This window comes from Balaenoptera musculus, chromosome 7 (genome assembly GCF_009873245.2).
Source record: "Balaenoptera musculus isolate JJ_BM4_2016_0621 chromosome 7, mBalMus1.pri.v3, whole genome shotgun sequence".
Lineage (NCBI taxonomy): Eukaryota > Metazoa > Chordata > Mammalia > Artiodactyla > Balaenopteridae > Balaenoptera > Balaenoptera musculus.
In genome coordinates this window covers 427236-450044 of record NC_045791.1, presented here as the reverse complement: position 1 = coordinate 450044, position 22809 = coordinate 427236, and the positions used below count along the sequence as shown (strand labels likewise).

General features: G+C 39.4%; 1 protein-coding gene across 5 annotated transcripts in view; it reads right to left on the bottom strand.

The window, feature by feature from the left end:
• The window catches only part of PTPN4 (protein tyrosine phosphatase non-receptor type 4), a 172917-nt gene that overhangs the window by 33366 nt on the left and 116742 nt on the right, over positions 1-22809 (bottom strand). For all 5 annotated transcript variants that reach the window (XR_005020639.1, XM_036858281.1, XM_036858284.1 and 2 more), the window contains exons 13-15: positions 21002-21070; positions 13639-13764; positions 11762-11920 (exon numbers count right to left, since the gene is read on the bottom strand). Coding sequence is in view for 4 of the 5 variants with exons in the window: in XM_036858281.1 (XP_036714176.1) it covers positions 11762-11920; positions 13639-13764; positions 21002-21070 (354 nt within the window). In the remaining variant the exon portion in view is untranslated. The remainder of the gene's footprint in view (positions 1-11761; positions 11921-13638; positions 13765-21001; positions 21071-22809) is intronic.

Sequence of the window (22809 nt, the reverse complement as noted above, 5' to 3'; positions counted from 1 at the left end):
TCTCACCACTATTATTCAACATAGTTCTGGAAGTCCTAGCCACAGCAATCAGAGAAGAAAAAGAAATAAAAGGAATACAAATTGGAAAAGAAGAAGTAAAACTGTCACTGTTTGCGGATGACATGATACTATACATAGAGAATCCTAAAACTGCCACCAGAAAAGTGCTAGAGCTAATTAATGAATATGGTAAAGTTGCAGGATACAAAATTAATGCACAGAAATCTCTTGCATTCCTATACACTAATGATGAAAAATCTGAAAGAGAAATTATGGAAACACTCCCATTTACCATTGCAACAGAAAGAATAAAATACCTAGGAATAAACCTACCTAGGGAGACAAAAGACCTGTATGCAGAAAACTATAAGACACTGATGAAAGAAATTAAAGATGATACCAACAGATGGAGAGATATACCATGTTCTTGGATTGGAAGAATCAACATTGTGAAAATGACTATACTACCCAAAGCAATCTACAGATTCAATGCAATCCCTATCAAATTACCAATGACATTTTTTACAGAGCTAGAACAAATCATCTTAAAATTTGTATGGAGACACAAAAGACCCCGAATAGCCAAAGCAGTCTTGAGGGAAAAAAATGGAGCTGGAGGAATCAGACTCCCTGACTTCAGACTATACTACAAAGCTACAGTAATCAAGACAATATGGTACTGGCACAAAAACAGAAACATAGATCAATGGAACAAGATAGAAAGCCCAGAGATTAACCCACGCACCTATGGTCAACTAATCTATGACAAAGGAGGCAAAGATATACAATGGAGAAAAGACAGTCTCTTCAATAAGTGGTGCTGGGAAAACTGGACAGCTACATGTAAAAGAATGAAATTAGAATACTCCCTAACACCATACACAAAAATAAACTCAAAATGGATTAGAGACCTAAATATAAGACTGGACACTATAAAACTCTTAGAGGAAAACATAGGAAGAACACTCTTTGACATAAATCACAGCAAGATCTTTTTTGATCCACCTCCTAGAGTAATGGAAATAAAAACAAAAATAAACAAGTGGGACCTAATGAAACTTCAAAGCTTTTGCACAGCAAAGGAAACCATAAACAAGACGAAAAGACAACCCTCAGAATGGGAGAAAATATTTGCAAATGAATCAACGGACAAAGGATTAATCTTCAAAATATATAAACAGCTCATTCAGCTCAATATTAAAGAAACAAACACCCCAATCCAAAAATGGGCAGAAGACCTAAATAGACATTTCTCCAAAGAAGACATACAGACGGCCACGAAGCACATGAAAAGATGCTCAACATCACTAATTATTAGAGAAATGCAAATCAAAACTACAATGAGGTATCACCTCACTCCTGTTAGAATGGGCATCATCAGAAAATCTACAAACAACAAATGCTGGAGAGGGTGTGGAGAAAAGGGAACCCTCTTGCACTGTTGGTGGGAATGTAAATTGATACAGCCACTATGGAGAACAATATGGAGGTTCCTTAAAAAACTAAAAATAGAATTACCATATGACCCAGCAATCCCACTACTGGGCATATACCCAGAGAAAACCGTAATTCAAAAAGACATATGCACCCGAATGTTCATTGCAGCACTATTTACAATAGCCAGGTCATGGAAGCAACCTAAATGCCCATCGACAGATGAATGGATAAAGAAGATGTGGTACACATATACAATGGAATATTACTCAGCCATAAAAAGGAACGAAATTGGGTCATTTGTAGAGACGCGGATGCATCTAGAGACTGTCATACAGAGTGAAGTAAGTCAGAAAGAGAAAAACAAATATCGTATATTAACGCATATATGTGGAACCTAGAAAAATGGTACAGATGAACCTGTTTGCAGGGCAGAAATTGAGACACAGATGTTTAGAACAAATGTAAGGACACTGAGGGGGGAAAGTGGTAGGGGGTGGTGGTGTGATGAACTGGGAGATTGGGATTGACATATATACACTAATATGTATAAAATAGATAACTAATAAGAACCTGCTGTATAAAAAAATAAAATAAAATTCAAAAATTGAAAAAAAAAAAAAAAAAGAACGAGCACCCTGAATGTAGTAACAAGGTGAGTTTTTCACAAAGGCCAGAAGGGGGAACCAGTGGTTCAACTTGGACCCCAGGAAGCCTGCATCTGTGGAAGTCATGGAGGTTAAGGGACCAGGCAAGGCGAAAACGGTTCTCGTCAAGAGTACTGATCACCACAGGGGTTATTATTTACCTCTGAGGTGGCAGGAGGTCCTTTGGGAAAATAGAAACATTATTATCCCACTGCCTAAGGGCAGAGGAGAGAGTTGCCAGCTGCTGTGGTAATCAGGCACAGGCTTCAGCCAGTTCCTGCTTAGTTTTGTTGACTGATGACCGACACCCAAGACACAGCTCTAAGGTCTTGAGGAAGCAGAACTGTATTAGGTCATATTATTGTTCCAAGTTACCCTCCACTCCTCCCTGGCTGACATCATGCTTGGCCATATGACGTGCTCTGGCCAATGAAATGTGAGTAGCCTCTTTTGAAAGGAAGCTCTGTATTTCTCTCTTCCCTCAGCCAGGAGGCCAGCCAAGTCCCAAACAGGGGCTGTGGTCAGTCTGGGCCCTAGAATGACCATGACGTGGAGCAGAGCCACAGGTGATCCAGAATGCAGAATGTACGAGAGAAAGAACCCTTGTTGCTGTACGTCACTGTAAGTTGGGGGAATGTGCTACCAGAGCATAATTTAGCCCAAGGTAACTAACACAGAGGTTACTGCCAGAGTGGCTCTTGGAAACATATGCTCCCCTGGGTGGAGAAGCTGTGAACGTCTTGAGAGACTTGCTGCTAGACACGTGACAGACGTGGTAGCGATGCTAAAATCTGCTTAGCACTAAGGGCGTCAGCCAGGTTAACGATGAATGGTCTCGCTTCTCCTAAGAGAAAATATAGCCCTCCTCCAACTGCAAAATCTAGTGTAAAATATAATCACTAAATACGCAGTGAACAATAATAACCACTCAGCTTTCTACCCGGAAGTCTTCAGGGCACAAAATGCTCTAGCTTCTGATAAGTCTATGAGGACTGCATCAGAGAGCACACCTCCCCTTTTCAGCCAAAGCTTCTCTGACGTCTACCTTGATGGCCAGAGATTCCAGGTCCCAAACATACTAGTTTTTATTCTGCTCATTTCAACTGCCAAGAACCCAGGCCTCTACGAGGCGATGCATTCAAGCACTGCTTGTGCAAGAAGCTGCTAGGAGAGAGCTGCGTGCCTTGGCCATGGCCTGCTGCAGGGACCAGGGTAGACAGAGGCAGGCAACCCTTGGTACAGCCCCTGATGGGAAATCTCTAACAAGCAGTTGGCCGGAAGCCTCCAAGACTTTACAAAAACTGGGAGTCACTGGACTCCACATGGATCAACCAATAGGTCTCATCCCTTACTCAGGACTAAGTATAACCACCCAGGCAAGGTGAAGAGAGGCTTTCCTCTAGTTTTGCATACAGCTGTCACACCTGGGAAACATTTAGTCTCAAAACTAAAGGTCTGGGGCTTCCCTGGTGGCACAGTGGTTAAGAATCCGCCTGCCAATGCAGGGGACACGGGTTCGAGTCCTGGTCCAGGAAGATCCCACATGCTGCGGAGCAACTAAGCCCGTGTGCCACAACTACTGAGCCTGCGCTCTAGAGCCCGCAAGCCACAACTACTGAGCCCGCATGCCACAACTACTGAAGCCTGCACACCTAGAGCCCGTGCTCCCAACAAGAGAAGCCACCAGAATGAGAAGCCCGAGCACCGCAACGAAGAGTAGGTCCCGCTCGCTGCAACCAGAGAAAAGCCTGTGTGCAACAATGAAGACCCAACACAGCCAAAGATAAAATAAATAAAATAAATAAATTTAAAAAAAAACCAAAGGCCTTGGGGGAAGAGTATAAGGTTGGGATCAGGTGGGAATGGAGTCAGAGCAACTTTATTCTTGGTTCAGATAACAGTCTAAATACAGCACCAAGACAAACAACAGGGACAAACCCAAGCCTGCTGTGCAGCCCGGTATCTAAGTGAGCCAGGCCTGGTGGGCAGGGGTATCATGGTGGCAACGCTCAGCTGCAAGAGAGGGACGGCACTGACACCACGGGACATTGTGCTAGACTGCTGAGTCTGCATTTCCAGGGTTAGCGACCAGGCGTATACAGTCCAAAAAGCTCCAGAAGTGATTTTTATTATCTGCTTCTGATCAGAAATCACTGTACTAGAACAGTGGTTGCAGATTCATGGCTTGTGGGCCAATTTTTGCCAACATACATTTGGCCTGTTCACTTTAAAAATGTGAGTTGACTACATTTTAAAAATTACATACAAAATCTGGATTTCCAGAATGAAAAATCTGGAAGCTTTGGAAAGAATAGACCTGCATTACAAGTTGTCAACAACTGGACAAAGCCAAGTGGTAGCTGCTGCCTTTAGATAGGCCACAGGCATTCCAGGCCACGTGAATCCCACCCAGTGTTACTTGCCGGACTCCAGTGGGTATCTGAATACACCCTCTCCTTTACTCATTCGAAGTCCACAAGAAGACCCAGAAAGGAAGAGAGTCCAAGTGTACAGGCTCGGGCTGGGATTTGAGCCAAACTCTAAATACAGGGTGAGGAGAATGGAGTACAGGCAGAGGATCAGCCAAGATCTAAGAGAGGAAAGGATGATATAATTTTGGATTTCAGGACAGGTGCTACCTGCCTTCTCTCATTGTTTTAGGTAACTTTCTTGTTAAGGTAACTTCACAGAGAGTGATGGACAAGCTCTCCATGGGCCTGGTTACTGCAGAGGTTAAGGCTGGTCTGGGGAGCTTTCACAAACTAATTATGCCCTCTCCCAGTAATCCTGGTGACAATTTCCCCTTCCTGTGTTTCCAGCTTCAATAACCAAACACACTCTCTTTCTGTCTATCTATCTACCTATCTATCTGTTGTCTATAAAAGTAACTGAGAATATCAACACAGACTTTAAAATTCTTATTTTGGGCAAAAGGTATCAATTACATTTTAAAGACATACTCATATTAACTCAATTTATCGTAACAAATAACTTCCCTGTTCATATTTCATGTAGAAGTATCATACAAAGTCAATCTATTAAACAATTATCTAGGAAGATGACTTTCATAGGTAAACCATGTATTGTAATTTGAAATTATTATACATTTAAAATAATATCATGAAATAGGCCAGTTCTTTAAAAAGGTACTACTGGGAATTCCCTGGCAGTCCACTGGTTAGGACTCGGCATTTTCACTGCCAGGGCCCGGGTTCGATCCCTGGTCGGGGATCCAGGGGAACCAGGACCGCACCCACAAGCTGCATGGAGCGGCCAAAAATTTTTTTAAATTAATTAATTAATTAATTTATTTATACAGCAGGTTCTTATTAGTTATCTATTTTATACATATTATTGTATATATGTCAATCCCAATCTCCCACTTCATCTGCAGGCAAAAAAAATTTTTTTTAATTAAAAAAAAAAGAATAAAAAGGTACTATTTCTAGGCCAAAACAAAAACAAACAAATAAACAAAAACTACCAAGGAAAACAGGATGAAGAGACATCACATACTTGGAAAGGACAACCAGGCAGCATAGTGGGACACAGCCCCACTAGAAATAACAGCTGGCACCTGAGAGAAGGGACCTATAACCTAAAAGAAGACGAGCATCTACTACCAGATGGTTTAGACAGGACTAGGGAAATAGGAACCAAAGAAAGAAGTAGGGATCAAGGCTGTGCCTGGAGTCTTACAAGTAGAGGTAATCATTTGGCGTTAAATATGGGAGCTGGAAAAAATGTGTCATAGGGAGAGTGTAGAAAATATAGTTCCAAAGAGATTATTGTAATTACTCATAAAAAAGAAAAATGAGCAGGATAAACTCTTAAAACTGTAAATTAAAAAAAAAAAAATGCTGCCAAAGGTTTAACTGTACAAATACACCCTTCATACAAGCATAAAGTTTATTCTAATTTAAGACTAGAAAACAAAAACCATATTCTTGGTAGACACTAATAAAACTTGCCAGGAATGATGGCTCCTTTTAAAACTCTTATTTTCTAAAATACATACCAGCAGCTCTTGTCTCACTCAATTACAATCACTAGTGGCATCCAAGTCTTCACTGGGCACTTACCCCTGCCATACTTATGTTACGTAAGATACAGATAAAATTCTGGTTCAAAATCCAGGCTTCTCGATACTTTGGCTAATTTATAGTGACATTCAGAGTATTTCAAAGTAAACACCATTTCAGACTGATTACTAATTGATGCTCAAGGCAATTAAAGTGCATAGAAACTCCCGGGGATATGATTAATAGAAGAATAGAACTGAAAATGTCATATTATTCTATCAGTAGGAATCTACTCCAGAACCAAGGTCCCAGACCTGAGATTCCTGGTTTCAACCAAACTCCAAGTCTCTGACCTCAGCTCCCAGCTGCAAGTAAGGGAGGATTTTGCAAGAGCTGGATGGCAGGTAAGTACGCTGCAGAGAAGCAGCCCAGGGATCTACACTTAGTCCTGCCGCCACAGGTACAGCATCTAACACGATGTGCCCTCTGAGGCCCCATGGCTCAATACTCCTTCCACCCAACCCCCTTCGCTTCTCTTATTTCCTTGTCCTACAGCAGCCTAGTATTTGCATGGTCCATGATGTAACACTAGACCTGATCAAGGCTGGCGTGGGAGTTAGGTTACTCTGAGCCTGCAGGTGAAGTTATCAGTGCCAGTAGCTCAGAGGGGCAGAAGAAAGGCAAAGCTCTGAGGACGAAGCAAAAGGAATTGATTAGGTCGGACAAAGATAAGACTGGAACGGGACAGTCTAGGAAAGAATAGCTCAGGGAACTGGATTTAACATTTGAGGATTATGAAATCTGCATAGTCTCTGGTGATTAGGAACTGAAGGATGAAGTTGAGAATTTGGGGAATTCCTCATTGTGTTCAACCAGACAGCCACACTTCAAACATACAACAGATAAATGGTTGATAATATACTTAAAAGCTGCTGGAATACATCCCCCCCCACCCCAAATTAACTGAAAGATGTATTGTAATTATTATAGTTAACGTCTACTAAGTACTTTTTCTCTGCCGAACTACTAATAAGCATCTCATTAAATATTCACAGCCGTCCTACGAGGTAGATATTATCATACTGTTTTACAAGCAAGGAAATTAATGCTTACAGAGATAAAATAACTCACCCAAGGTCACATAATTAGAAGTGGTGGAACCAAGTTTTAAACAGTCTGAATCCAGAGCTTACGCTCGTAACACTAAGTTATAGTTGCACCTCAAAGAAAACAACTGCAAAAAGCGGGAGGAAAGCTATTTTAAATCAGGGATTTCTAAACTTGTAGCAGTGGACTCTTCTCTTCAAATGAAATGCTTCTCAGAAGCCAATTTATAAAAGAGACAATAGCTAAGCAACTGTCCTATCTGCCAGTAACTGAGGCTTCAACAGAACTTATCAGAGCATATGCTGAAGATGACTATTTTCTTTCATTTCCATTTTACTTATAAGTGGTAATACTACTATATTTTAAATTCTACTAGAAACTACTTATATTTAAAATGAACAGAATGCAAGATCAGTAGAGGTCAGGGCTCTAAGGACATTCATATTTACTTTAATTGATAACATATTCCTAATGCAATGGTTTTAATATATTTAAAACCAATAATTTGCCTAAAATGATCCACAGTGGGGTATGGATGGCAACAAGGACCTGAAACACATACTCTTTAAATTCTACTCACAAAAAAATTTTGTGGGCAAATTACTACGTGTGTTAACTTTGGATGTTAAGAAAAAAGAGGGCTTCCCTGGTGGCACAGTGGTTGAGTCTGCCTGCCAATGCGGGGGACATGGGTTCGAGCCCTGGTCTGGGAAGATCCCACATGCCGTGGAGCAACTACGCCCGTGAGCCACAATTACTGAGCCTGCACGTCTGGAGCCTGTGCTCCACAACAAGAGAGGCCGTGATAGTGAGAGGCCCGCGCACCGCAATGAAGAGTGGCCCCCGCTTGCCGCAACTAGAGAAGGCCCCCGCTTGCCGCAACTAGAGAAAGCCCTTGCACAGAAATGAAGACCCAACACAGCCAAAAATAAATAAATAAATTAAAAAAAAAAAAAGACAAAAGAAAGGAGAGACAGGAATGTGATTCTAAAAGTGTTCCAGGGCTTCCCTGGTGGTGCAGTGGTTAAGAATCCGCCTGCCAATGCAGGGGACACAGGTTCAAGCCCTGGTCTGGGAAGATCCCACATGCTGCGGAGCAACTAAGCCTGTGCATCACAACTACTGAGCCTGCACGCCACAACTACTGAGCCTGCGCGCCACAACTACTGAGCCTGTGCTCTAGTGCCCATGAGCCACAACTACTGAGCCTGTGCATCACAACTACTGAGCCTGCGCGCCACAACTACGAGCCTGCGCTCTAGAGCCTGTGAGCCACAACTACTGAGCCTGTGAGCCACAACTACTGAACCTGCGCTCTAGAGCCAGCGAGCCACAACTGCGCCCGTGAGCCACAACTACTGAGCCTGTGTGTCACAACTACTGAGCCTGCGTGCCACAACTACTGAGCCTGCGCTCTAGAGCCTGCGAGCCACAACTACTGAGCCTGCACTCTAGCGCCCACGAGCCACAACTACTGAGCCTGCACACCACAACCACTGAGCCTGCGCTGTAGAGCCTGCAAGCCACAACTACTGAGCCCGCACACCACAACTACTGAGCCTGCACACCACAAGTACTGAGCCTGTGCTCTAGAGCCCGCAAGCCACAACTACTGAGCCTACATGCCACAACTACTGAAGCCCGTGTGCCTAGAGCCCGTGATCTGCAACAAGAGAAGCCACCGCGGTGAGAAGCCCGTGCACTGCAACAAAGAGTAGCTCCCGCTCACCTCAACTAGAGAAAGCCTGCGCACAGCAACGAAGACCCAATGCAGCCAATAAATAAATAAATAAATTTAAATAAATAAATAAATAAGTAAAACTGTTCCAATGCCCAACTTTCAGGCTGGGGTTTTTCACCACAAATAATGTGCTTATCTTAAACTTTGACATTTTGGAAAATGTTAAGTGAAGAGCAGATAATGAAAATGTTACATTGAAGTGCACTTTGCTGTCAACAGGCAATATACTGTAACACAGCAGCAAAAGAGTTGTTAAAACTGTCCATCAAGCCAGGTGGGCAAAAGCTTTCCTGACTTGTTTCAGTCCAGGTGGCTGTAAGTTTCCTCATGAGTGCTTCAAGGTCAGCAGTGAGGCAGCTTCCTCAGCACTCAAAACAGTTCTCTGTTGCAGCTGTTAGCAATCTGTATCATAATAAAAAATAAAACTGTATCCATCCCATTCACACACTTTGCAATTATTCTGTAGCAATACCTGAGCTTCCCTGTTACGTATTAGCATTGTGGTGGGAATTTATTTTTTTTTAATCTGTTAAGTATTTTAAAATTACTTTAGGGCTAATGTTTATCTCAGAAAAATCACAAACTAAAAACAGTCTAATTTTCTGTGGATCATTTAAAGAAAGGAAGGAAATGGTAGGATGTAATCTCAATTACCCCCGCCTATAAACAGTAACTTTAAGCGTACAACAGCCTCCTGTTTGCTTCCACAGTAAACACACCTGTGAATTAATAGCGTTTTCTCCTTGAGAAGTGGGCAAGCTCGCCCAGTGCCTGAAGTCAGGCTCACCTGAACGCCCCTGGACTCCCTCAAAGAGCAGGAAACTGGTGAGATATCCCAACATCAATTTCAATGTATTGTACTAAGTTGAAATGCTCTGTGCTTTAATCCAACATATTGTTTGCATTCTTTTCACATTTGGCCAATGTAAAACTAAAATCTACGGATTCCAAGTTGAAAAATATTTCCTCTAAATTGAAAAAAAAAAAAAATCAACAAAGCCTTGTCCAGGATACACAGTTCTACAGACTGGCTCAGGTAAGAAAACCCAAGTTTTAGTTCCGTAAATTAGGACAAATGCTGTTAGTGTGGCTCTCTCATCTGTAAAGGGGGGCTATATAGCTTTCCTATTTTATTGAGTTCTCTTGAACAGTGAGATAATTTATGAAAAAGCTGACTGTAAGCTACCAATGTAAGTTATTATTATTAGTTTACCATTAAGCTTGTCTTTGCAGAACTCTCTCATTATTCTTAAGGTGAGGATTGGCTGAATTTCCAACGCAGTGTTATAGATTCAAAACTGAATACAAATACATAAGCTTCATAAAACATGTGCAAAGAGAAAGCCCGAAGCATTGAAATTCTGGTGGACTGGGCAGGGGAAGAAAACCTCTGCATGGTTCCAACCTATCCTGAACCTCCTTCTCCACTTCCGGTCAGGAAAAGAGAACACAGGTATTCTGAAGAGGTAAGTGATTTGGGGGGTCTGTGAATCTATCAAATGTACAAAAGGATATACTCAATTGTATGCGAAGGCAGATGTGTATGGGCTCTACGGAAAGGGCCCTACAAAAACTAGACTGAGATCATGTGGTCAGGCCCCAGGAGTGACACTGTTCTGTCCGTGATGACACGGACTTTGTGATTCCTCCAAGTGGTCAGCTTTCATGTGCCGAAAGCATGTCATTTAAAAATTTAATCAGTTAACATTTCAATCACGTCTTTAATTACTGTACTTTTTAAAGTTTTAGAAGTAGAAAATACATGCTTATTAAAAATCAAACAAAAAGTTTAGTTATAATTTTTAAAGTAATAAAACATAAATTTCCACCGATCCTAACTCCTGTCCACCCATGCTCCACAGGTGTCACTGTGCAGTGTATAGTTTTCTGCTCCTCCAACCTTTATCATGTACACACACAATCCAAATCTTCTACCCAGATACACGTTAGCCAGACTCAACGCCCGCTGGTCCCGACAGCTTGGCCGCCTTCGCTGCTGGCCCACACAGAGGACAGCAGCTGCTCCTACAGACCAGGTGCGCTTTCCTGGAGCACCTGCAGCTGCTGTGCTGGCCGCTGCACCTGCTCTCCATCACTCAGACCCATCCTTTCTGCAACCCTCATCACATTCACTGTATCTTAAACCCGTTTCCTTCTTAGCAATTAATGAATCCTCTTACCTACTTATGTATCTTATAAAGTATTTTACTTTTTTTCTAACTCTTGCACTGTATTTTTACTTGCATATGAACTAACTGTATTATATGAACCAATAAATCAAGACTGCCTATTAATGTGAGGTAAGTATGTTGTGCATTAAACTGATATACTGAATTATGAAGTTTAATTTATGCATCAATTTGTAATGAGATAGGAGTGAATTTTAGAAATGATGTATGCACGCTTTCTATAACTTATTTTCAGTGTGATGTTCTCCCTTGCTACTTAATTTCCCCAACACTGTCTACTCATCCTTATGGTTCCCTTCCTGAAAAAATATTAAGAAAACTCTACCTTTCATCACCTTACTGCCTGACCACAGTGATACATGTATCTGCAGAAATATGTAACAATGTGCACTAAAAGTTCAAGAATATACAGAGTCAACAAAATAATAACAGCAGTTTTGTGGGGTGGGGGTCACCAAGACCTTCAGGAACAAATAAGCACATTTACAAATATATAAACTTTTAAAACATCGCACAAATAAAGTCTTATATCAAATACTATAATTTCCCAGATTATTTCAAATGAAACAATTTGGGGCATTATTACTCATAAAAAGGAAGCTAAATGCAAAAAGGCCTTACGGAGATGATTCCAAAACAATGCTGTTAGCTTGTGTGGAAGATGGAGACCGATGCCTCACGAATGCCTCGCCTGGGCAGGTGTGAACCACGTGGCCGACCAAATGACCCACTGAAGACGGCCGTAACCTGGTTCCCTCTTGGGTGAACGCAGAATTTCGACTACGAGAAGAGGAACAAAAACTGAGTAAACATGTACTGTAACTCAGTATGTTCAAGTTTTTTTCTTATATGATTGCAGTAGAAAGTGGGTGTGTGTTTTTAAGACTGACCACATTTTACTAAGCTGAGTCTCTGACAAAGACAGTATGGTATAAACAGAAAAAGCACAGAATAGGAAGTCGAAAGATCTGAGCTAGAGTTAGCAATCTGCCACGGGGATTTTATCTATTTCAATCATCTATTATCCCCACCAACCTTAATGTTTCTAGGTTGCAGTCACTACAAATGTGCGTCTTAATCAGCATTTACAAAATAAAAGGAGAGAATCAATAATTCAGAAATATCCTCTGGTCTGAATTCTTTTTTAATCCTTTAATAAATACTTTTATTTATGGGATTTTCTATAATTTCTAAGACTAGAGATACTGAATACCATATTTCCATCTTCATAAGTGACACAGTCACTTTAGAATTTAGGGAAAAAACAATTTTCTTCATATCATACGTAAAATTGTTTCATTAACAGAAAGTCTGATCAGAGTTAGTGACAATTAATTAATTCAACCATCTGGTTTAAATTTCATGTGTCTTCCATAATTTGCTGTGATTGTTTAGTGGGGTACTGGTAACAAATAAGGAATGGCTGGCTGGAAAAGGGACCAGAAAAAGAAGGTTCTGGATCTTCTCCAACAAGCTGATTAGCCTTTGAATTTATATGCAGTCTATTATAAAAAAGATGACTTAGCAATCGACAATTAGCAAAACATTGTACAAACTTTTGAGTCTATTTTGTTTCTAGTAGTGAGAAAGACACCTAGCTATTAGGTAACCTGCTGTGAACCAAGCTGTTTGTGCACACACTTTACTTCCAATATGGTAGGAATTTACTCTTAAGCTGACAAACACCCATCAGTGAAACAACTTTCAGAATTTAGTGCTCATTTACCGAACATGAATGTGTATGAAATATGTCCAGAGGAAGACTTCTTTAAATATTATATTCCATGCCAAAATTCAAATATTTCTTATATCAACCTTTTGGGTTAACAAGGACAGTCAGTATGGTAACATGCATTTTGTTATCATTATCTTAATCACATACATATAATACATACAACACATTTGTTAACATTATGAAATTAAGATAAGTACACGTTTATTATCTTATTATTACTACCTACACCCAAGCATCCAGCTTTTGTGAGAAATGCTAGGATGAAGTGCATACACAGTAAGTGCTGAGTAGCATGTGCTTCTCAGCTGAGCTATGGCTGAGCTGGTGGGAACTGAGGCTGGAAATCCCTTTTCCTAGACCACAGACACTGGCACAGCAGAAGCAGGGTAGGAGCTTCAGCAAGAGAATCACAACACTTAGCATGTTCAAATAATATGCACTCTCCTAGAAATTATGCTGGAGATACACATGGAAAAGAGTTATGTCAGCTACAACCATATTCCCAGATTTTAAGTCTACTAATAGGCCTTGATTTATTGGCTAGTGACCCTGACTGTGAAAGTCAGCTTTGTAGTTAAGTGAGCATCTTTATGTCATGCTCTGCTTACACAGTGAGCTCCAGGCTGAGAGGAAATAATGCCTTGGAGCAACGAAAATCATGTCTGACCGAAAAATTTAAATTTTACATATTATAATCTTCAGGCAATGGAAACATACAGCCAAACATTTAGAAATTAGCAAAACGTACACCTGATGTACTTACTGATTAGGAGTGCCAGGTGGGGATCGCGACGGAAGGCTTTGTGTTTCCAACCTGTCATCAGATAGTGAATTTCTGCTTACTACTTCCCAATCCATTAATTTCCGTGCCAAGGGCTTACTTGGGGATCTGGAGTAATAATTTAAATAATATGCAAAAAATTTTATTTTTTACCCCAAGCTATGTACCGAACCTTACAATTTGGCTTAATACATCATATTCTAGATGAGTAAACACAACACGTTTATTTACAAGAAATTAATGCATTTGGAGGCTACTTATCAAACAATTTCCTAAGAAAGGAAATCTTTATATGAAGAAAGAAGGCAAGAAAAAGTAGGAAAGAGAATAGGCAAGAGGAGAAAAATGAAAGAAACAAAGAAAGAAAGATGAGAGAAAAAAAACAATGGAATCGTTGGCTATCAAGTTTTCCCAGATACTACCAACATTATATTTTAGACATTGTCTCTGTCCCAGGGTCTCTGGGACTTGAGCTTATCTTGTGGTGTTTTAAACAATTCCTAACACATCATCTCCTGAGTGTCCTTAAACCTAAACCCTGGCCCTCTGCCTCAATGAGGACAAGGTAAAAATGATAATTGTGCATATTTTATTTATAAATTTTCCCCTTTTATATACAGTAAGCCAGTGGATTTTTTTCTTTTCTTTTCTTCTTTAGGAAACATTTGGAAGGTTAATTATTTTGTCTCATGGTGGGGAGTAGCATATGTTTTCTTACCTGTATATTGTCAGTTATTATAGTGATAAAGAGAGTAAATGATCTTTTCAGAAAAGATATTGATCTTTACGGAGGTCAAAAACCCTTAGAATTTTAGGTGAATTAGCAACTGAAGTCGTTTTTTATGCAAATTCAAAAAGTGGCCAAAGTTCATGGAAAATACATGATATCTTTTTAAATGCCTAGCTTTTTGACATGCAGAGTTCATATGAAGGTTAATATAATGAATTAAGCAAATTACATAAAAACACATAATATATCAGCTTCTAAACTTAGACAGTTTTATATTTCAGTAATAACTCACTGAAGCACATACAAATAGACTAGACTACAAAGCACGGTAACACTGACCACGAGCACTCAAGAAAATTTACATACATAGTAGGAAGCATTAAAACAATGAGTGGGGGGCTTCCCTGGTGGTGCAGTGGTTAAGAATCCGCCTGCCAATGCAGGGGACACGGGTTTGAGGCCCGGTCCGGGAAGATCCCACATGCCACGGAGCAACTAAGCCCGTGCGCCACAACTACTGAGCCTGTGCTCTAGAGTCCACGAGCCGCAACTACTGAGCCTGTGTGCCACAACTACTGAAGCCTGCGTGCCTAGAGCCCGTGCTCCGCAACAAGAGAAGCCACTGCAATGAGAAGCCCGCACACCGCAACTAGAGAGAGCCCATGCACAGCAACGGAGACCCAACGCAGCCAAAAATAAATAAATAAATTTATTAAAAAAAAAAACAAAACAATGAGTGGGGACCATCAATCCTAGCTTTGACCTTCCCACAGACAAATCACTTAAATTTCTACATCTAAATATCAACATTTTCTAGTAAAATGTACGCTCCTACGGTCCTTCCCTACCTTCTGAAATGATCTATGAGTATCTACATTTTCAGTGCAGTGTTTTAGTTTATTAATTTTACTAAACCACAAGTAACTTAAATTACTTCTGAATCCAAACCACACAAATGCCCTATCATTTCATGTATTCATAGCTAAAATCTTTTTAGTTTGGCCTAATGATGTTGCTTTTTTTTCTTTTACTTAGTTTTAAATTGAAATATAGTTGACTGACATCTCCTTAACTTAAGAACATTGAACATTTTCTAAAAGAGATGTAACGTTATCAATTTTTTTTAAAAAGTCATTGACTCAGATTTCATTTTTCATAAGTGAATCTGAAGTCATTAAAGCATAAACATTTCCCATTACCATGAGTTTAAATTACAGGATTTTCTGATTTGAAGACAAGTCAGGATACCATTTAGTCTAACCACCTCATCAGTCACAATAAAATAAAAATAAAGTATATTATCTCATGCATTAGATTTTTAAAATGAAGTAAAGATTATTAAAAGAAACAGCATTTATGGCTCTTCTATTAATGCTCTTCTAGTAACATAATTCTTAATGTTAATAAACAGATTACTCACATATTGGATTATTAAATGTAAACTGTTTAAGTGAGTTCACTAACCACAGTCAGGAGATCAACTATTTTCATTTTCTAAAAGAGGCAAAGAGTCATTTGAAGGAGGAAAAAAATCCAGTTATACTCACCTAATACAAGGCATCAGAACACTTTACTGTTGTTAATAAACTAAACATGGTTGGAAATGCTTTGCATTTAAAACTAAACTTCAAGGTATTTTATTAACAGTTTTAACCTCAGACACCCACCCACCCACTCAAGCTTGCTGTCTATGTTTCCTGTTGAGTGTGGAAACTTCAGAGAAAAAAATACCACACTTCATCAGTGTTTGCAATGTGGTAAATTTATTTTCTGACCATGGCACCTTATTTTTCTGTTGCATGGGAACATTCTTTTGCTTTCTTCTTAGATATTATATGATAACTGAAAAAGTCTGAAAGCAATTCAAAGAGTTGATGTATCAGAAAAATAAGTTAACATTTATTATTGCTGAAAAAAACAACCTTACATAAAAAGTTTAAGGAGAAATCTTTTCTAACTATTTATACTGCCAACTAAAATTCCAAGGAGTGGACAAGAATTCTAGAATTCTCTAATACTCTAACAGAATAATTTAATAATTGCTAAAACCATTAGGGCATTTTGATAGATATGCATCAGATCATCACAATCCCAGAAAAGCTTGTCTTTCAGAGCTAGTAGGATCATTAAAAAGTACTATTAAGACCTTGTCCTAGATGATGACTTATTATTTCAAAGTGGATTCATACAATTCCAGCACAACAAAAGAAACAGGACAGTTATTTGGGGCCCATCATATCGGAATTTTATCTCTACTACTCACTGAATAATATTTGTTTTATAAGATAACCTGTTAAACAATTTCACATTTTAATAATGCATATATAAAATGAAGAACTTATCTGACTGGTGACTATCATACTAAGTGAAGTAAGTCAGACAGAGAAAGACAAATATCATATGATACCACTAATATGTGGAATCTTTAAAAAAATGATATAAATAAACTTATTTACAAAACAGAAACAAACTCACAGACTTAGAAAATGAGCTTATGGTTACCAGGCAGAGAAAAGTGGGGGAGGAGGGATAGACTGGGGTTTGGGATTCCCATGCACACACTGCTATATTTTAAATAGATAACCAGGGACTTCCCTGGTGGTCCAGTGGCTAAGACTCCACGCTCCCAATGCAGGGGGCCTGGGTTCAATCCCTGGTCAGGGAACTAGATCCCATATACCGCAACTAAGAGTTCACATGCCACAACTAAGACCCGGCGCAGCCAAATAAATAAATAGATAGATAGATAGGTAACCAACAAGGGCCTACTGCATAGCACAGGGAGTTCTATTCAATATTCTGTAATAACAGAAATGGAAAAAGAATTTGAAAATGAATAGATACTTGTATATGTGTAACTGAATCACTTTGCTGTACACCTGAAACTAACGCAACACTGTTAATCAACTATACTCCAATATAAAATAAAAATTAAAAAAAAATTTTTAAATTTAAAACATAAATAAATAATAAAATAAAATAAAATGTATTGGGAACTGCTCTGGAAAAAAAAAATGAACTAATAAGATGCAGGTGTAACTATATGTATATCTCTCAAAATCTGATATGCTCAAAATATTAAAGCATTAACACATATAAATAAAGGAAGTCATTTGCATGTGATATTAACATTAATATGTAAACACACCTATGATTTGGTATTCATATTAGGATATCATATTACAGTAGAACTAGTTATGAAATCATGTTCAGTATTTTTACAAATATCAAGCAAGACAAAAAGTTAAGCTTCTTGTTAGGAAAAGAATAAAAAAGTGCAAATATTTTGTTATGGTGCTGCTTTAACATAGAAGAATCAGAAAAATATTTACTTTGATTTTAACAAGTCTGAAAGGAGTGTTGCAAAAAAGTTATAGTACTAAGAACTAGAATAAATATGTACATTTTAAGTTAAAACAAAGTTGATAGGAAGTGAACTATTCCTTTCTCAAGAGCAATTTCAAGGAAAATGGTTTCAAATTAACATTTTACTGTACATTTTACCTTTGTACAGGTCCTTAGTACTTTCTAACTAGAAACAAGAGTATCTACGACTGTGGAAAGGAGGAATTTGAGTAATTTCAGCAGCCGTATCTATTGGGGCAGACATCTCTGTGTTTTTACTTTCTTTCTTTCTCCCTTCTGAAATAACTAAGCCACTAATATGACACCAAGATTTATATTTAATAGAGAAATTGACAATATTTCCCTCAATAAATCTAAAAATAAAGCCAAAATAAATCAATTTCAAAACCTTTTTGAACAAATGCTGAAATGAATTACATCATTCAAATTCAAGTTAAACTTATCACAGCAAAATGCTATATGCCCTGACCAGCGAAATCTTTCCTACATCAAGGCATTTTTCATTGACAATTTTCCAATTGGACAGATCATTCATAGACAAATCAGGATGAGGGTAAGCCAGGAATGAAGGGGAAAATTAAAAAACCCAAGTACATTTTATTACTCAAACACATAAAAATCATGTTCTAATGATTTTTTTGTTTCAAATGTCCTTACTCCAAGGAACTTGTAATATTATTTGTTTTTTATTTTTACAAGCATTCCAGGCACAGTGCCGGCACAGCCTCAGCCTCAGAAATGACTCTGACTGTGTACACGGACCAGCGGCAGGACGAAGTGAAGGATCTTGCAATTAAATCTACAGCTCAGGATAAAAGGACTTAAGTGTTTAAGATTTACTGACGTGAACGACTGCAGATTTTTCAACATCAAAGAAAATTCCTATGATATGCTAAGTGATAAAAACAAGCAAGAAAAAGTATGAAACAATTTTTAAAACAAATAAAATATAGACATACATATCAATATCTGCGAGTATATACATGGCAAAATCTTGAATAGTAAATACAGAACAATTTTAAATGATTGTGTTGGGGTCACGATTTTTCTTTATGTTATTTGGCATTGTTGGAGCTTTAAAAAAAAAAAGGAGCCATCATTTGTGGAGTAGAGAAAGCAATAAAGCAGTTTCTGCTTTTAGAGGAAAGAAAAAAAACAGCAGCTTTTTAGCCTAGAAACACAAAGCAGGAGGTCTTTCGGACAAAGACTGAGAGCAAAATTAAAGTAAAAAGCAAAATTCTCCACTTCTCGTTTATTAAAACTCTCAGGCCTCCACTGGCAGCAGACGCTAAGCTCATGACCTCTTTAAAGACTCACCCTCTCCAAGCCATTTTCACTGAAAATACACTGCTTCATTTAAAAACATCTACCATACCCCACTCACTAGAGAACTGTGGCTACTGTGGTGAATTCAGACAGACAGACTCCCGTCCTCCTAGAGCTGACATCCTACCTAGTGCAGGAGACAGACAATAACGGGATCACCTTTCACATCTGAGGCAGGGAAGGAGTCAAGCGTCACATGTCTCACGCAGAACAGCAAAAACTACCGCACAGAGGTTAAAAGTGTGGGTAAGAACCTGGGATGCCTGGTTAGAATCTTGCTGCATCCCTCACTCTCTGTATAATCTCAGGTAAATTATTCAAACTCGCTCAGTTTTCTCATCTGTAATGGATTTATTACCTCACTGAGTTTGGGGATTGTGAGCTAATATACAAACACTGCCTGGCACAGGTAAGTACAAAATAAGCATTAGCCACTATGAGATTAACTGGTCACCCTCTTCCACTCACATCCCCACAGAGTGATTCTATCCCAGCAGCCAGGCTAATCTCCCACCCTCCCCCATATTTTTATTTTGGAACATTTCAAATATAAACAGAAGTAGAAAGAAGAGTTTGATAAACCCTGTGTACTCAGGCCCCAGGTTCAACAGCATCATCATGAGAATCGTGTTTCACCTCGCCCCCCAATTATTCTGAAGCAAATCCCAGCAACCATACGATACTTGTAGATACTTCAGTTTATCACTCTAAAGCACAAGAACTCTACCACATTTTTAAAATGCAAGTCAATTTATATCCCTCCCATGCCCCCAGTCCCCCTGGCCTCCACTTACAATCCTAAGTCCTCACCGTTCCCAGCACAGGGCCACACAGACTCCGGCCGCTGCCCGCCCGTCTAGCCATCTCCTGCAGCACTGCCGTGTGCACCCTGCCCACTACTGGCTCCGGCTCAGGGCCTTCCCTGCCTCAGCCCTCACCTATACTAGGCGTCTGCTCCACCAATCAGAGTGCAGTATCTTGTTCTTCACTGTGTTCCCAAGGCCTGAAACAATGCTCGGCACAGTAGGTCTTCAGTAAAGATTAGCTGCCACCAATCTGGTCACTCTCCCTCGTCAGAGCTCTCGGCTGAGTTTTTAATCATCTATTGGACAATCTGGTTAGATTATTGCTCAGGCATCTCAAACTAGACCTGTGCCAATTTAACCTCTTCTATTACAAATCTGTTCTCTCCTGTAACCCCTGTCCATTTTATGTCACTCCAAGCTGACAAGTCTTTCCAGATACTCCTGTCTCTCACACATCTCCACCAATTGGTCAACAACTTGTGCTTGTTCCACCCGCAAAATAAGTTCCTTAAATTTGTTCCCTATTAACCACTTCACTGTCAGTGTTTTAGTTCAGGCCTTTGTTATTTTCATTTGGATTACTGCAGTAACCTAACTGGTCTCTGGGTACCCAGCCTCTACTTCTAATTCATTCTCTATCCTTGCTTATAAAACTATTTTCTAAACCATAAATCTGATCATGTCATCTCACTTGTTGAAAAGCAAACTGGTTATTAACAGATCTTAAAAAATGAAGATAACAAAATAGCACCCAAATAAAAAGCAACTTATTTCTTAACAATATGATTTAAAGAAAGAAGAAATGGGCTGGATAATATATGAGATGAGTCACTATGTTTCTCAAAAATGTTAACCAAAGGGAAACAAGCCTTCCAACAAAATGTTATATTAATAATATAATACTTGATTCTGCTTAGTCAGGGTTACAATCCTTGGTCCACTAAAAAAAAATGATTGAGTAAACTAGACAAACTATTTCATTACTCGCTCAACATAATTTATCATTTAATTAAAGAAGGAATCATGTGATAATTCTGTAATCATATTTGGAAAAAGTTTTTAGCAATTTTAACCTTGCTTTAAAAAAAATTCAGACACTGAATTAGAAGTGGCTTACCTTGCAAACACCCTGTCTTTATTTGCCTTTTCTTTGCCATATTGAACTGACTGGACTTCGGTTCTCCCACTGAAATAGATAAATACGTACAGTAAGAAAACCTTAAAGAGAACTACAAGATAAAATGACAACACACAGCATGACTACACTACAATTACATAAGAGACAAGACATTTCTAGCAGTGGGTAAGAAGGAAAGAATGGACTACATTCCACTTCTACCTGGATGGATGAAGCTTAACTACACTTCTTCCGTTAATGAACAAGGACGTGTTCCAAAGACACTTTGTGTTCAGATACTCCTTTGTTTGGGAGTGAGTATGAAAGAAGTAATTCTGTCTGAGAGGAATTCCTCCTCTGCTATGCCCTGGAAAGGCACTCCCTCTAGACTCAGAAACAGGTTGCTCTGTCCCAGCTCATCTAAGCCCTGCCCTCCTGCCACGTCTGCGGTTTGGCTAGTGTCTTTACTACTCCTTCATCAAGGGCCTGACACATGGGGAGATCTCGAAGCACTGCTCTTTCCTTGGGCAAGCTTTTCCTCCTCACCTACTGATAATGATCACAGACACATCCTCAAATCCCTCCACGTCCAGATACAGGCAACCCCAGATATTTTTATATTAGAAGGAATGAAGGTCAGAATATGGTTGGGAGTTGGGCATTACAGGGGTTTATCTTGAAGCTGATTGGTCTCCCAAGCACACCGTTTATGCCTGGGAACTGAGCTTCCTCTGTGGTACTCCAATGTGTTGAGAGCAAATTTGTAAATAAAAACTTGGTTCTCAGAGAATCTGTTACTTGACACATCACATTATTTGAGTGAATGAACATAAATGTCTAGAATATCAAATATAACCATTTACATAGATAGAAATTTAATACATAAAAAAGCAGCCAAATATAGGTTTCCAAAGCCAATAAGTAAGCAATTTTAAGATCATCTTCTATGGACAAGTATAGATAAATGTGAATAGAATGGCACATCTGTTCAAGTTTTTTTTTTTTTAAGTTTTTTTTTTTTTTAATTTATTTTTTTTTTATGGCTGTGTTGGGTCTTCGTTTCTGTTCAAGGGCTTTCTCTAGTTGTGGCAAGCGGGGGCCACTCTTCATCGCAGTGCGCGGGCCTCTCACTATCGCGGCCTCTCCTGTTGCAGAGCACAGGCTCCAGAGGCGCAGGCTCAGTAAGTGTGGCTCATGGGCCCAGCTGCTCCGCGGCATGTGGGATCCTCCCAGACCAGGGCTCGAACCCGTGTCCCCTGCATTGGCAGGCAGATTCTCAACCACTGCGCCACCAGGGAAGCCCTCTGTTCAAGTTTTAATGGAAAAGTCAGAAACATTGTCACAATTTTAAAATTCAGATAAGTTGATGTGTCTTAAGATGATATATTTCCTCTAAGAAGAATGAGCTATACTTGCAATTGTGAACAAGGTAACAGATTGAGGTTCACCACTGCTTTGTACTTCCACATTAGAACAAGGACTGTAATCCCCTGGGCATTTTGGAACAGAGACAACAAGGGGGGGTGTGCGTGAGGAGGCTGGTAAAGGAAGTATTAAATCCCCCGATATTCCAAATTCCGTCTCTCAGTCTTCGTGAGAGATGACAAGAGTGCTAGTATTCCCAACCATTGCTTATAATGAGGAGGAAAAGCATTTATCTCATGTGTATCCATTAGGGATAGGACTGTATCCAGATAAACATTTGTCATGCTGCCATTCCTACACCGCTCACAAGATTATTAATCATCTTGGTGATTAGAAAGTATTTTGGATACGTTTTGGAAGTTCTTAAGGACTATAAACATCAA